The sequence below is a fragment of the Melanotaenia boesemani genome, chromosome 19, assembly GCF_017639745.1.
Source record: "Melanotaenia boesemani isolate fMelBoe1 chromosome 19, fMelBoe1.pri, whole genome shotgun sequence".
Taxonomy (NCBI): domain Eukaryota; kingdom Metazoa; phylum Chordata; class Actinopteri; order Atheriniformes; family Melanotaeniidae; genus Melanotaenia; species Melanotaenia boesemani.
The window spans coordinates 76,387-93,029 of NC_055700.1; the positions used below are offsets into that span (position 1 = coordinate 76,387).

At 41.4% G+C, this 16,643-nt stretch overlaps 1 protein-coding gene across 1 annotated transcript in view; it reads right to left on the reverse strand.

Moving 5' to 3' along the window:
- Positions 1–16,643, reverse strand: part of LOC121629920 (multidrug resistance-associated protein 1-like) — a 155,894-nt gene that overhangs the window by 49,198 nt on the left and 90,053 nt on the right. Inside the window, exons 15-16 of the mRNA XM_041969847.1 lie at positions 11,196–11,283; positions 10,865–11,061 (exon numbers count right to left, since the gene is read on the reverse strand). Of these exons, the coding sequence (XP_041825781.1) occupies positions 10,865–11,061; positions 11,196–11,283 (285 nt within the window). The remainder of the gene's footprint in view (positions 1–10,864; positions 11,062–11,195; positions 11,284–16,643) is intronic.

Here is a 16,643-nt window from a genome sequence, read left to right on the forward strand (position 1 = left end):
TTGTGAACAGGTCAGCGTTTCCGGGTGTCTTCCCAGAACTTCTAAAAACAATTGTAATCAAACCTCTGCTAAAAAGGGACAATCTAGACACAAATGAGCAACTACAGGCCGATCTCAGATCTTCTGTTTCTAAGTAAGATAATCAAAAAAGCAGTTTTTCATCAACTAAACGACTTTTTAACACAAAACAACTGCTACGATGTCTTCCAGTCAGGATTTAGACGGCACCACAGCACTGAGATGCTCTGACCAAAGTCATTAATGACATATGTTTGAATACAGATGATGGAAAAATGTCAGTCTTAGTCTTACTGGACCTCAGTGCTGCATTTGATACAGTCGGCCTCAAAATATTACTCCCGGCTGGAGAACTGAGTGGGCCTCTCTGGCGCTGCACTGGTTTAAATTTTATTTAGAAAACAGGAAGTACTTTGTGTCAATAGGCAACTTTAGATCTGAGCAGACAAGAATTACATGTGCCTGGAGCAAATAAACACCTCGATGAAGGCAAATTTTCTACAGTTAAATGAAGACAAAACTGAGATTATTCTGTTTGGTAGAAAGAGAAGAGGGTCAGCATTGGTAAACACCTGGAGACTCGGGCTCTTAAAATCACCAACAAGTTCGTAACCTGGGAGTGTTGATAGACTCAGACCTGACTTTCAGCAGACACATCAAAGCTTCACTAAGAAGCTTTTTACCATCAACAGAATTAAAAGTTTAGTCTCCCAGAAAGACCAAGAGAAACTCATCCATGCATTCATCTCCAGTAGGCTGGATTACTGTAATGGTCTTTAACAGGACTTCCTAAAAAGAGCATTAAACATCTGCAGCTCATCCAAAACGCTGCTGCTTGAGTTTTAACCAGGACTAAGAGATCTGAACACATCACACCGGTTTTGAAATCTTTACACTGGCTTTCAGTTTATACAGGTTTCCAGTCAGTCACAGAATAGATTTTAAACCCTTCTGCTTGTTTACAAATCCCATAACGATTTAGGCCCAGAATACATCTGTGATATGTTCAGAGAATATAAACCTAGCAGAGCTCTTAGATCCAAAGACTCTGGTCAACTAGTCCAGGCCAGAGTCCAGACTAAACATGGAGAAGCAGCATTTAGCTGTTATGCTGCAAACAAGTGGAACAAACTGCCAGTGGAGATTAAACTTTCCCCAAATGTAGACATTTTTAAATCCAGGTTAAAAACTTTTCTTTTCTCATGCGCCTATGCATGAAATCTGCACAGAAACTTTTTAACTTATCTTGCTTTTAATCATTTTAACGTAATTTATTATTTAATGTGTTGATGCCTTTTACTATTTCTAAATACCTGTAATGTCTTTGTTTTATGTAAAGCACTTTGAATTGTCCTGTACATGAAATGTGTTGTACAAATAAACTGCCTTGCCTAAAAACCAACCAGGCCAGAAATCTAGGTGTAATGATGGACTCAGTATGAACCTACCAGAACCATCAGGTCATCTGGATCCAGTTTCTTATCAGTTCCCAGAGCCCGAACCAGACATGGAGAAGCTGCATTCAGCTTTTATGCTACACATGTCTGGAACAAACTCCCAGAAAGCCTCAGATCAGCTGAAACCCTCTTTGTTTTTTAATGCACTTGTATTGTTTTCTGCACCCTGCTGTAATGTTTTATGTAAAACACTTTGAATTGTCTTGTACATGAAATGTGCTATACATATGCTTTGTCTTAACCCGACGTGGGCTGACACAATGGCTGACACCTCACTGACGCTTCAGTGCACCGTGGGGTAAAGTACCTGGAGCTGACACAGCTGCTCCCACTTTGCTTGATTACAACCGGCTGAAACCGCCTCTATCTGCTTTGCCCTGAGCAGTACACAGTGGATGTGGCCTGTGTCATGGCTTCAACTGCTTGTAGAGAGAAGGTGCTAACGACAGAGCCCCACATTAGCAATGTAAACAATAACCCGAAACCAAGACAGAAACTCAAGCAGTAACTCACCGAACTGACTGGACCATCCATGACCCTAAATCACTGCTTAATCTCACCAGGTCAGCACACACCAGACATCAAGTCAAATCAACTTTATTTATAGGCACTTTTAAAAACAACATGTTGGCCACAGTCCTGTACAACTAAGAGTGATAAAATAGAAATTAAACTTTGGGGACCTAAACAATAAAACAGATATAAAAGACTAAAAACACAAGTATGAAACAAACAATCAGAAAAAATGCCAAAGCTCAGTCTGGTTTGAAAGCAAGAGAGTAAAAATAAGTCTTTAAACTAGTTTTTAAAATGTCCAGGAACTTTGGGTGGATCTCGTCCTTTCCCTGGGTCCTGCCACCAAAGAGTTTTTTTTACCATCATAGCAACCTCAGCCCAGGAGATAAAACAGCCACCCTTGGACCACCAGGATCCCCACCTTGAGTCACCACCCAAACAGCAATACACCCAACTCCTATGACCTCTTCTGCAGTTGGTGATCCCACAGAAGGGGTCCCCTGTCACCTTCCGGGCTGAGTTTGAGTGGTTCCCCATGGGTAAAAGCACGACCACCAGGCTCTCCCATGCCCCACCTTCAGGCCTGGCTCCAGAGGGGGCCCTGGTGACCATGTCAGAGCAAGAGAAATTTAAAACCAGTGGTGTTCTGCATCATAGGGGTGTGATGAACCTAATTTGTCTGCCATGGGTGACCCTACCAGGGGTAAAAGCCCCCATCAACATAGCTCCCAGGACCATTAGGACACTCAGCCCCCTCCAACACAGTTACTGCAGAAATGCTCAGGTTGTATTGCTCTACAATACACAAAGGCAAGGTGCAAAAGAAACATTAATAGAATAATTAAATAAAAAGGTATTAAAAAGAAATAGAACAAATTAAAATAGTTAGAAAGCTACATCGGAATACATACAGTATATGATACCGACATCAATGGGAAATGCATCATCATCATTTCTGTAATCATCACCATGTATTTACTTCCTCCAACCTCCGATTATCAGCATGACACATCACACTGTGTCATTATTTATCTAGTTGGATTATATTCAATTAGTACATCACACTTGCAAACATTTCTGCAGGCTGGAATCTATGATAAATGTGCCAATATCACCACCTTGTGGACACAGAGGGTGTAACCTCATAGTAGCACAATGTATGTCCATGCACAGACAAGCATTACTGCCACTTCTCCAGACAGAGGAGGTCACACCTGGTTTCCATGGAAATGTGTAACTTTGGGCAGACTGTTAATTGTCTAAGAGATTACCAAAGCAGTACCACCGTCTTCTTCTGCTGGACACTTGCTAATACAAGTTTAGCTGTGGATGAACTAGAGATGGGATTTATGGCTCTTTGAAGGGAGCCGGATCTTGAGGAGCCGTTCCTTTCAAAGAGCCATTCAAAAGACTGGCTCGTTCTCACAATATCTCACAAAATTTCACAATATATAAGAATGACAAACAACCAAAATATGTACCTATATAAAATCTACTATACAATATAAAATAATTATAGGAAAATATAGATAAAAAAGGATAAACCTGAGCAGTCAGTGCAAATTCTAGTAAATGTTTTGGATAGAACTCATAGTATTTGTTTCCAAAACAGGATTTACTACTCTTTGACTAGACACAGCTTCACGGATCAGATCACAAGCATCACAACAGATCAGTTTTGTGGAACTATAAGGCGGTAAATACAGAACACATAACGGCACACACTAGCACATTACATCACTTCCTTTAAATAGACACTATAATAAAGTAATAAACAAATGTCTAAAAGTCTTGAGAAAATAGTTTTAACTCAACTTCTTCAGCTCTCCTCTGACCTGGTCAACATGTATCTGGGTGGAGGTGTGGAGATGATGGAGTAGCATCAGTGGAGGGCTGAGCAGGCGGCTGGGGAGGGCTCAGCCAGGGTTACGGTTAAGTTGAAGTGGGGGGAGGATGGGCTGTAGGGATGTAGGTGAAGAAGGTGAGGAAGAGGAAGGAGAAGGAGGAGGGGTTCTGAGCTGGTTAAAATGGTTAAAAATGTTTAGCTCATTTGTTTTTTTTACTGTCCCCTCCACAGCTCTTTTGCTGTTGTTGTAGCCTGTGATGTTTTTCATGTCATCCAGGACTTTCCTCACGCTGTTATCCTTCAACTTGTCCTGAAGATGTCCTTTGCCTTCCTCACACATCAGTTCACCTCCTACTGACTTCACTGTTTCTCTGTCTTTACTCCTAAATGCCATTTTCTTTTTGTTGAGGACAACTTTGACTTCCTTTGTTACCCACGGTTTGTTGTTATGGTAACACTGTACAGTCTTAGAAGGGGCAACTGCATCCACAAAAAAGTTGAGATAATCCATAATGCAATGGACTACTCCATCACTGTCCTTTTCGTGTGGGTTCAACAAGACATCCTAGTTTGTGGTGTCTGAGCAGTCTTGCAGGGCTTTCTCTATGTAGCCCCAATCCAGGTAGCTAAGGGTTAACCCGTTAATGTGGTGGTAGTACTGTGGGCGGGGCACTGGGAACGATATTTATGCTGAAAGAACTAATACTGGTAAACAGGAGAAACAATGCTTATCAGCATTTACCCTTTTAGACTTTATTATTATTATTATTATTGCAGTGCCTCCAATTCTTATGAAAATATGCGAATCACTCTGGTTTCACTCAGAATAATAAACTTTGTTAAACCTTATTTATAACTGTGTGACCCTTTAACATGAAGTCTGACACCACAAAAAAAAATGAAGAATTTACAAACAAACATATTGCTAATGCAAAAAATGCAAATAAAAAGAAGGTTTGCAGTGTTAAAACACACAGAGATATCTTCCCTTTTGTTACAAACCCTTTTTAAACCAGGGGAAACAAGGCCAGTAACAAAACAGGCCAGACTCACAATAAGGCTATAACACAAATATTTATTAATAACAAACCAGGGTTCAAACACAAATACTCTATGATAATAACAAAAGGTGTCCTATAAAAGGAAGTATACCATGTACGGCGAAATACACACAAAAGAAAATGAAAAGATAACAAAAGGCGTCCTTATTCAAGCAACAATTAGCTCTATAATTTAACAGGTCTTTAACAAACAAAACAACTTTTTACAACCCAAAACTCTCCATACACAAAAATACTAAACGTCTCCTAATGAGAATGTAAACCCAAAACGTCTATACAAAACGAAATACAAAAACGTCTCCTACTGAGAAAACCAAAACTCTATACAAAACTCAATGCTTCTCAAAAATCAGAGCATCTCTTCTCAATACTCAAACAACGTAAGAATGCACACAAACTAGGGAAACCCTTCTCAAAAACCACAAGGGTTAATCACAGCCAATCTCACACACAAATCCCAAATTGGCAAACTGTGCACCCATGGTACACAGCTGCCCTGAATGATTGCAGTCCCATTCCTTTTAAAGCCCAGGAGTGCTCTCCTGGGCTTTAGAGGTTCCCTCCTTGAGATTGGTCGCTGTCGGTTCCACTCTTCCTCCAAATGGACCAATCCCAAAGGAAGGCGGAAGAGGGGAGAGGTTTCATGCAGATTCTGCAGCCAGTCCTCTATATGTAACCATTCAGCAGAATTTGCACATACAACAGGCCAGAAGCCTGTGGACGTAACACCTTTATTTTCAGTTCAGATTTTACCTACATGGCATTAAACAAGTCCGATACACTGCTCGGGTTCAGTCGCTTCACCTGTACACAAGCAGAAAATAAAATGCATGTGCTTTGTTTTACTCACAAATCCTTTTGAAGAAGAAGATGAATTAAAAGGTGACCAAAAGTGCCATTTATTTCCTGGTTGCTGGAAGGCTGCGATGCGATTGGCCGGGTGATAAGCCAACCAGAGGGGAGGGTGCGTCTGGTCTAGCCACTCCTAACAGACATCAGGGCCTGGCATTTGCATGCATGATGAGCCTCAGGTGGCAGCAATGAGCACTGTCCGTAACAAGGTGCAATGGATGGTTAAGACCTTGTCTGTGACCATGCGGATCCCTCTTGGCAACGTGGTTGAAATTTACTTTACACTCTGGGCCGTATGGAGAACACTTGAGTCAAACTCGACTGGTCTATCTACAGCAGAAAGAGCCAAACAATTCCTCTTGGTCCATCCTCACAGGGGTATATAGTCCAAAACAGGACCGTGGACTCTTCATCTACTAGTATTTTATGACCATTTTCCCCGTAGCTTAGTTCCCCGTAGCAGCCAAATGCCACAGCCATAGAGGTCACTTTTCCTTGCTTCACTTACATCCCATGCACACACATGTGACTGGACACTGGGTTTACACCAACCAGTGTAATAAAAGAAATACAAAATTGACAACAACACGTTAGGTTGTGGACAGGGCATGCTGTGGACATGTACATTACGGTGAAAGCTTGCAGCAAATACAAACAGCACTTGACTAAAAATACATTCCAAACAACTTTCATTGGATTAAAGCTCATTTGAACAATTTATGAACACTTTATTAATGAATAAATAACTAGGTTTTGCTGTGATTTTAACCACAGTTAATGCATTTTAACTTGTTTTTAATATATTTATACTTTACATTCTATAGTCTGAAATAAATATTTTAGATTGGGTTACATCTACATCAGGAGAACATTTCCTGATAGAGCTTTTAGTGACTGGCTGCCCTCTTACAAGTGGAATGTAATGTTACTGCAGGAAAACCAGGTTGTAGTCAGACTTCCCTAGGGTGGGAGGGGAGTCGCTTGGCTTGCAGCCTTTACATTTACATACAGAAAGTCTATTGTCCTGTTCTACCTTGTGGGACAACCTGATGGAAGGCAGTGAGAGTGGAGTCCAGAGTTGCATGATTAAAATTACCCAGAAAATGATTATAAGTGCATCAGGATGCTTTGTCTGCAGCAATTGTTGCATCTGTGGCCAGTGGAATGAAAACACAGAGAGCAGTCACATGACTGTTCACGTGGGAGATAGTAGGGCCTTATACTGGCTTACAAAACAATAACCCAAACGGCTCCGGTCTACCTCCACTCCTTAATCCAGAGCTACACTCCCTCTCCACAGTTACGCTCTGCCAATGAAAGACGCCTAGTGCTCCCACCACAAGGTGGCACCACATCAGTAGCTAGACTCTTCTCCTCTGCTGTTCCCCGGTGGTGGAACGATCTACCAAACTCCATCCGATCCACAGAGTCCTTATCCACTTTTAAAAGCAAGCTAAAGACTCAGTTGTTTAAGGAGCATTTCCACATTTAGCTTCACTAAAGGAGTTAGAAAGATTTGTCCAGCTCTTTGGCTCAACCAAGTACTGAAGAAGCTGCTGCACTTAGGCCCAAGTTGACATTGTGTGATGAAATCGTGCTCTTGTATTTAAATAAAATGACTTAAAAAAAAAAAAAAAAAAAAAAATTATATGCACTGCATCTAGCACTACATGACAGCACCTGGGTCCAACTGGACTCAAAGCAGTCTGACTACCACTTAATTATAACGTCCATCTTGTTTGAATTCATGCTTGTGTTGTTCTTACTCTCAAATTTAAGTCGCTTTGGATAAAAGCATCTGCTAAATGACTGTAGAATAGAATAGAATAGAATAGAATAGAATAGAATAGAATAGTAAGTGGTGGTGCTAGCCGACTGAGCTAGGCAGACTAACACGCTGTGGTCAACTGTCCAGCTGATGGAGCAAGGGGAGTGTCGAGAGCTGGACCAGATGGACGTAATTGCTGTTGAGCTGTTGTGGTGGAAATTCTGGCTGGACCCTCAATGGATGTATCTCCAGCGGGTCTGGAAAGTGATGTCCGGGTAAAGGTGGAGAGCCTCTGGCACAGGTCCAGGCAGGTGCCAGCACAGCTGGAGCAGGTCGGTAGCCAAGTACTGGAACAAACCCATCACTGGCAGGTGAATAGGCAGTAGAACAAGCTAGGCACCGACAAACAAGCTGTAAGTCCTACTGGCCCATATTGTGAATGAGGACTCAGGCAGCGTAGATTGTCAGGAAAGACGGGTGAGGACAGGTGAGTAACACTGACTTCATAAAGACAGACACAGACGGTAACATCAGTGTTACGGCAGATCATGGAAATATAATTTCACAATCTGATAAAACCATAAAAAGTGTGGAGGGTTAAAAGTCTGGAGGGTTAAAATTACTGGTACTAGCGAGCAGTGCCAGCAAGTTGTACCAGTGTTCACTCAATCACTTCCACTGAGACTTTAGACCAGGCCTACTCAATTCAGTCCTACGAGGGCCGCAATCCAGCAGGCTTTCCATGTATCCCTGCACCAACACACCCGAGTCAAATTAGGTGGCTCTAACATTTTATTGGCCCAAAATGGCTGCTGAGATTGCAGCATATGTCCATTACATTGGGAGGTGCATAGCTAGGAAAACTCTTCCCCAAAGAGCTGCACCTTTACAGCACATCACCAACACAGGGCCCCTAGACTCTGTGTGCAAGGACTTTCTCTCTGTGGAGCCTGCTTCAAAGAGCATTGCAAATTTGTTGGTCTTTACAGTTCATTTCACCAGATATGCTCAGGCTTTCCCAATGAAAGATCAGAAAGTCCTAACAGTTTCATTTAATCTTTATTTAATCAGGACATGATCCATCGAGATTAAAAATCTAAAGACATTATGATTAGCTATAGAAATACAAATAAGATCCTACACAACTACACAATACAAGTACAACTAGAAACTAAAAACTCAGATATCTTTTGTTTAAAACTTAAAATAGGGATGAGAGACCCAGCCTTATCCTAGCCTGCAAATCATTCCAAGACCAGGACCTGAAAAAGGACAGACTCCTCTTTCCTGACTCTCTCCGCATAAAAGGCACCTTGAACCTCAGCCAACTACTAACAGTTGGCAGAATCCTCCTTGAGAAGTTTTTTGTTCACTATGGCTTGCCAGCCCACATACACTTGAATCAAGGGCGAGAATTTTGGAGCAAAGTTATTAACGAGCTCCTTACCATGTTGGGCATTTGCAAGTAAAGCATCTCCCCTTAAACCCCCACAGGGAGATCCCCAACCTGAGATGTTCAATTGAACCCTTCTATTAAATGCTAGGCACACTTGATTCTAAACCGAAACACAAATGGAGTCAGTATATAAGGCACCTAGTGCACGCTTACAAATGCACCAGAAACTAAGCTACTGGGTTTTCGCCTCACTTTCTCATATTTGGCAGAGAGGCCTGATTGCCAGTAGATCTGTGTTTTGGCATCCTGTCAGATAAAGAGGATGGCCTACAATACGAGTATGTAGCCAAACTGAGACAGGAGCTATTAGTTGGAGTGCATCTTGTACTGCTTAATTTACAGCTTGTGATTGGGTATTGAACTGTCTTGTCAGTGTGGCTGTTTCCAGTTGGCTGGGGCCGGGTGTTAGAGCGAGAGTAAGAGGAGACCAGGAAAAGGTCGACTTATGCATTGCAGTGCGTGAGGCTTGCAATGCTGCTGCACACGCAGGAACAGCTGAATAGTGCAGATTTTGCATGATTATATGGTGCTGACAAGTGGCTACGCTCCACACGCTAGTGTCATAGACTGCAGCCTTTTGAGAAACCTGTTAATCATTAAGAACGTTGAAGGAGGACTTCGCCATCTTGTTAGTTAGCAGACTATGCTAACTGGATCAGCTAACAACAGAAGACCATCTACATGAGCCCAGGTAGCGCTCCAGGTGACCAGGACAAGCCTGGTAACTCGTCTGGCAATGAGGGAAACCAGACACTACTACATCGCATCCCCAGCTGGATCTTCCATTCCAAGCAGTCAAGAGGTGAAATAAAGCACACTAACATTGACTCTTCAAAAATTGTGACTTCCCCAACTTGCTTTTTTCACTGATTATAAGTAAAAGGGCCTCTACAGTTTTAGCTTCCATGTTCCCCAGCATTGATAAGGCCTGCAACTGGTTTTATTTTTCTTTTCTGAGCACCAGCTGGTGTGTAAGTGAATATGTGGGCCCACAACTGAAGACTCTGTTCAAAGGTTAAATAAATTTTAAAATGTTTTAGTGAAGTGCCTTTTGTGATTTATGTTTATAAGTGGTAATTTGGGCTGAGAAGGGGTAAACACACCCTAAAAACAAAGGGGAGTAGTTCAAACTGGGGGCACTTACCTATTAACAGGGTTAAAGACGAGCTACTCAAGAATTAGGGACATCCTGTCTCACGGCGATGGAGAAACACTGGTCTATGCTTTGTTATTTTCAGATTGGGTTACTGCAATTCCTTATTATTGTCCTGTCCCAGATATGCCCTGAAAAGTCTCCAGCTGATTCAGAATGCTGCAGCAGGTTCTGATGGGAACTAGCAGGAGAGATCATATTTCTCCAGTTTTAGTTTCTCTTCATTGGCTTCCTGTTAAATCCCGGATAGAATTTTAAAATCTTTCTGCTACATATAAAGCGGTCCATGACCGGGCGTCATTGTACATCAAAGATCTCATAGTTCTATAGATTCCCAACCGAGCACTTGGCTCCCAGACTGCAGTTCTACCTGTGGTTCCCCAAGTCTCTAAGAGTCCAATGGGAGGCGGAGCCTTTGGCTCTCAGGCTCCTCTCTGATGGAACCAGCTCCCAGTTTGGTTTCAGGAAGCAGAACCTTCCATTTTCAGATCCCAAAAATTATAAACAGCACAGACTAACATAAGGGAGCATCTTCCAACAGCTAAAATCTGATCATTATTGACAAATTATTCATGTAAGTTTTTTTTTTTTTAAACAAGACATCTGTGGTCACTGCACATGCTCAGTAGTGTTTCTCCCTTAGGCCCCTCATCCTGAAGACATCATAAGAGCTTTTCTTTAAGAGTTGCATACATAGTGACTTCGTGGAATTCAAAGTTAAAACTGTTGGTGTTCACCTTGACTGAAACAAGGCCACTCTTCAGGTCCATCTCTCCCAACATGGCCGACAGCAGAGATGACTTCCCAGAGCCAACATGGCCAACCACGACTACCAGAGAACCAGTCTTCACCTTCATGTTTATCCTCTGCAGACACGGCGGAGCACTGCTGGACCAGGAAAAGAACCCTCCTTCAATCACGACACTGTGTCCATCTGAGAAGAAAACATGGTTTTACTTCGCCTGTCTGGTTAAGCTCTACAGTCACCTGCCGGCAGGTCACATATTCATGTCTCCAAGAGTAGCTGCTGACTGATGCTAAGCTAACAGTTTTTGTGTGTTTTCATACCTGTGCAATGGGGAAGTCTCTCCACATTGTCGTCTTTCAGTTCGTCCTGGCTCAAGAAGTTTCCAAGACGTCTGAGAGAGACAACAGCCTGATGACAAAATGAAGAGAAAATTTTATGTTCTGACATTTTACTGAGACCAAAGGGGAGATTTTCCCCTCTGTTATAGAGGATTTGTCATTTCTTTAATGATAAATTCAATTACTTTTCTGGTATGGTGAGTTTATTTATACAGCACAATGTGCTGTATATTATCAACGGAAACAGATACAGAGTGACAAACTGTATGATACAAACAAAAAAACTGTCAAAAATCACATTATCACCATTATCATTATCATCATTGCCATTATCTGGCTCTAAATGCAGTTTAAATTTGGGGACAGCAAAAGTAGGACATATCTTATGACTATGTTTTACAACTGTGAAGCATAGATTGGGCCTTCTTCGGCCTCTGTCCGGGTGAATCCTGGTCATAGTGCCATGCAGGGGCGGATCTACCGGGGTAGCATAGGGTGGCAAATGCCACCCTAAAATAAACCCTTGCCACCCCTGCTGCCACCCCATTTGGCGGCGATGAATTGATCGAAACGATACGGCAAATTTAACATTTACGAGTAAGAAGCTCCGATGTCCGACGACATTGAATGCAGCACGAGAGATCGCGAGCGCGCGAGAGCGGCACGAGACTGCTTTGTTTGGAGCAGCGCGAAACCAGAGAGCCAGGAGTCGAGGGGGAAGACATAAGGAAAGAGGTAAAAACTGATTATCTATCAAATTACAAAATAATAAGGAAAGCAAAATGCGACTACACGTTGTGATTCTGGCGTTGAGATGACAAAAATCAGATTTACATTATTATTTCGCTACCTAGGGCTGTCACTTTTTCATAGAATATTTGCTAGCATGGGGTGAAAATACGGGGTTGTTGACCGCTGAGCTGATGGCGGTTAGAAAATTATGTTAAATTATTTAACGTTGTTTGAACGAATTACACGTCATTTTAAATTAAATTTGAACTTGAAACTTGAAAACATTTTTGTTGTTAAGTGAAAGCCCGACTACCTATACATATAATGTAAATGGCATTTTTTTGTAGGCTATAAATGATTTTATTGCTTTTATTGATTTAGTGTCTGTAAAGGGAAACCTAGTAAATTTACTTTGGATCTTACAGAAATGAAGAGAAAAGGAAGTATATACAGTTTTTTCACACCAAAGAGGAAGGCCAGAGAAATAGACAATGAACTGAGCGAGGCAGACATAGGAGATGAGGTGGAAGGCCAGAGAGAGGATGAAGATGAGGTGGAAGGCGAGAGAGGAGACGTTGAAGGAGAAAGAGATGACAAGCATGAGGTGGAAGTAGAGGGTGAAGATAAAGATGAGCTGGAGGGAGAGAGAGAAGAGCAACAAAAACGTAACATAGATGACCAGGGACAGGAGGAGGTGGGAGAACATTTGGAGGAAGGAAAGCACCACCAAAAAGAGAAAGCAAAGAAACAGCAAAGTGAAAGGGAAAGAACAGTGCCTGAGCCATCACCAGCAACCTTCAGTAGAGCTGGTCCACATGGTAAGGAAATTGTTTCTGCATAGAATCCGAAGTTACATATTAAAAAGGACAAATTACAAAAATGGACATTTTACTGTTATTCATTTTAACAGATATTGCTTTGACTTCTTCAAATATGTTCAAATATGTTCACTTAAATATAAATACTTGAGAAAACGTTTAAATGTTAAAGTATAATCAGATGGTAACAGAATATGAATATTTTGTTTACAATGTATTTTAGATCTATTGCTCAGGTTCAAATTCCAAAATCGAACAAACCAACAAATACTCTTCCAGGCTGAAATGTTAGTGTGTGTGTTTACACAGTCTGGAGGTTATAATGAATTGTTTTCAGTTGTCAAGTTGTTAAATCAGTGCAGATGCAGTGTAGTTTGAACCTTCTCCTCATCATTTCTAGATGTATCTAAGTCCAGATGTGAAGTACCAACACAGCCAAAGAGAGAGAGTTTCCCAAAGACTCTCCAGGGAGGAGCCAGGAGAAGCTTCCGGAGTGAGTGGTACCAAGCTAACCCTTGGTTAGAGTATTCTCAATCCAAGGATGCAGCCTACTGTTTTGCCCGTAGGCATTTTTCCCTCCCAGACACTCCCAAGACTGTGTTTACTTCATTTGATGGATATCGAAATTGGAAAAAAGCCACAATGAAAGACAGTGGTTTTGCTTCACATGCAAGATCTGAATGCCACATCAATGCAATGTTTGCATGGACAGAAAACAAAAAAAACATGGATAAAAACAGCTCAATGTTTGGGAGAATGGATGAACAAAAAAAGAAGCAGGTGGCTGAAAATCAGCACTACATTAAAACACTTGCTGAAATTTTAGTTTTAACAGTCACAGAAAACATAGCGCAGAGGGGTCACAGGGAGTCTCAAGACTCAGAACAAAAGGGTGTTTTTCTGTCTATGCTAGACCTACTGGGTAACCATGACCCAATCATTAAAAAAAGACTTGAACAACATGCAAAAAATGCAAAATACACAAGTAAAACAATACAAAATGAAATCCTTGAATGCCTGGCTGCAATGGTTAAGGAAACAATCATACAGGAGGTTAAAACGAGCAAGCAGTTTTCAGTTATTGTTGATGAAACTAAAGATGTTCAGAAAAAGGAGCAAATGTCATTTGTTTTGAGATATTATTATAATGGTATGGTTCATGAGAGTTTTTTGGAGTTTGATGTGGCAGAACACTTGGATGCTGCTGCCTTAAGCTGTAAGATTATTAACTTCCTTGAGAGGCATGGGCTGCAGTACAAGAAAAACCTTGTGGGCCAGGGCTATGATGGTGCAGCAGTGATGCGCGGGGCACATGCAGGTGTCCAAGCAAAAATAAAAGAAGTAGCCAAACATGCCTTCTATGTTCACTGTAGTGCACACTGCTTAAACTTAGTTATAGTGGACACTGTAAAAAGTGTGCCAGATGCAGGAAACTTCTTTTCATTGTTGGAACGATTGTATGTATTCGTTTCAGGGTCCTATGTACATAACAAATGGCTGGAAGTGCAGCGTGAGATGTTTGATGGTGCACCAAGGGAACTCCAAAAGCTAAGTGATACACGTTGGGCATGTAGGCACATAGCATGTCGCAGTGTTATGGACAGGTTGCCTGCAGTAGTACAGGTTCTTGAAGAGATTGGATCTGAGAACCATCCACAAAGAGCAGTTGAAGCAAGAGGGATACTGGCTCAGATAGATTTCAATTTTGCTGGCTCTCTTGTTCTTTTCAGAAAGGTCCTGAGTGACTCCAAATTTTTGTCAGACATGCTCCAGTCTAAAACAGTGGACTATGCTAAGGCTGTTGAGCTTATTGAAGCACTCAAAGAGACATTGGTGACATATCGTAGTCAAACCTCTTTTGATGAAATGTGGACTGAAATACTTGATTTATGTAAACAAAGTAACATTGATATAACTCAGAGAAAATCAAAGAGGCCAAGACAGACGACAAAGGTACTTCAGGGTAGTGTCATCAACTCCACCTTGGGGCAGCATGTAGTTCCAGATAGCAAAGATACTTTTTGTGTCTCTGTGTATTATCCAGTTCTGGATAACATGATTGAAGAAATAGGAAGAAGATTTTCTAACACGAACTGTAACATCATGCAGGGTGTCCAGGCACTAAATCCATCCAGTCCAACTTTTTTGAGAGAGGAGGCTGTCCTGTTATTAGCTAATGCTTATGGCTCAAATATAGAGGATCTCAAACACGAGTTACATCAGACGAAGAGAGTACTAGACAGAAAAAAGGGGGAAAAGGAGAGTCCTACCACTCTGATGGAGTTTACCCAGTTTTTGGATCCATACCAGGATGTTTTTTTTGAGTTGTTCAGGCTGTGTAAAATAGCTGTTGTTTTGCCTGTATCCAGTGCATCCTGTGAACGGAGTTTTTCATCTCTAAGGCTCATAAAGACTTATTTGCGGTCTACTATGACAGAAAAGAGACTATCAAATTTGGCTGTACTCAGCATTGAATCAAAACGCACAAAAGAATTGGATCTCGATAAATTTGTAAAGCGTTTTGCTGAGCAGCATGGAAATCGCCGCATTCAGCTGTTATAAGCATGACAACATCATATGTTCACTGGTAATGAATGTCTTTTTTTTGTATATGAACATTTATTTGTGTTTTGTGTGTAATAAAGTGATGTCCAGTGCCTTGTTTAAGTGCCATGACCCATTTATTTCCATTGTGTATTTATGTTGACCATAATACAGTCTATTGATCGTGGGTAAGTTTTTCCTCGGATAGTCTTTTCTTGTAAAAATGCAGCCTACATGTAGAATATATGCCCTAGGTTATGTACTAAGTCCTGCAAGCAGGAATACTTCATTGTATATTGTCTATTTCTCATCAAACTACGATAACTGTTCATATGCATCTGATGTAGGTTGCCACCCCTCAAAAATTCCTGCCCCCCTCTTGCCACCCTGTAAATATTTTTCTAGATCCGCCCCTGGTGCCATGAAAGTTACAATTGTGGAATCTGTGAGATGTGTGCTTTCACTAGAGGCTTAGCTTAGCGCTGGCTGCAATATGGATAATGTCACAGAATTATGTTGTTCCCAACGGTGGCAAAGACTTAATTGTTGATTATGTTAAACACATACCTGTTGGCTAATTTGTGCTGATAAGAACCGTTTGCCAGGAACCCCAGAGTGGTTAACCCCTGTAACTGAACAGGGATGGTGTGGTTCCGGCAGGTCAGTCTCTCCAATACTAGCCCCAGTTCAGTGCACAGATCCAAGAGCAATGCTCTAGGGAGTCTAAATTGGCATATTAGCTAGTCATCATCATGGGCCAGGAAATGTTTCCTTCTAATTTTCCCATTTGCAGGGTCTCCCAGCAGTGCCAATGCATCCATCGCTCATCGCATTGGGCATGAGTGTCACCACAGTATTTAAATGTTTACAGAAATTAGTGTGATTAAATGTTGTGCAGACATTGATTTAAAATGTAAGTTGGCTTATAGATCTTTTTTGTCTTTTTGAAAGGTCCTTATGTAAATAGCTCACCAGCACAAGCATAAATAACACAGTTTTGAATGCTTATGTAGTGAGACCCTGCCATATCCAGAGAGAGACCGCAAGGAATTTATGGATTAAAACCAAAACCCTCCATTCTTAAAGACAAGAGAACCCATCTGATGAGGAGACTGAACTCTTTTACTGTCAGTGAGACCATTTTTTTTTTTTTTTTGTTTAACGGCGCTGTAGGAGACGACTGCCTTACCAGTGTCTCTTACGCACCCGGGTGTTTCTTTCTTTCTTATCATTTTATTCCTTATTATATATATATATATATATATATATATATATATCCTATTGAATATTTTGAACTCTAGCATGGCACTTGCACGTCGTCTTGTTTATTCAAGAG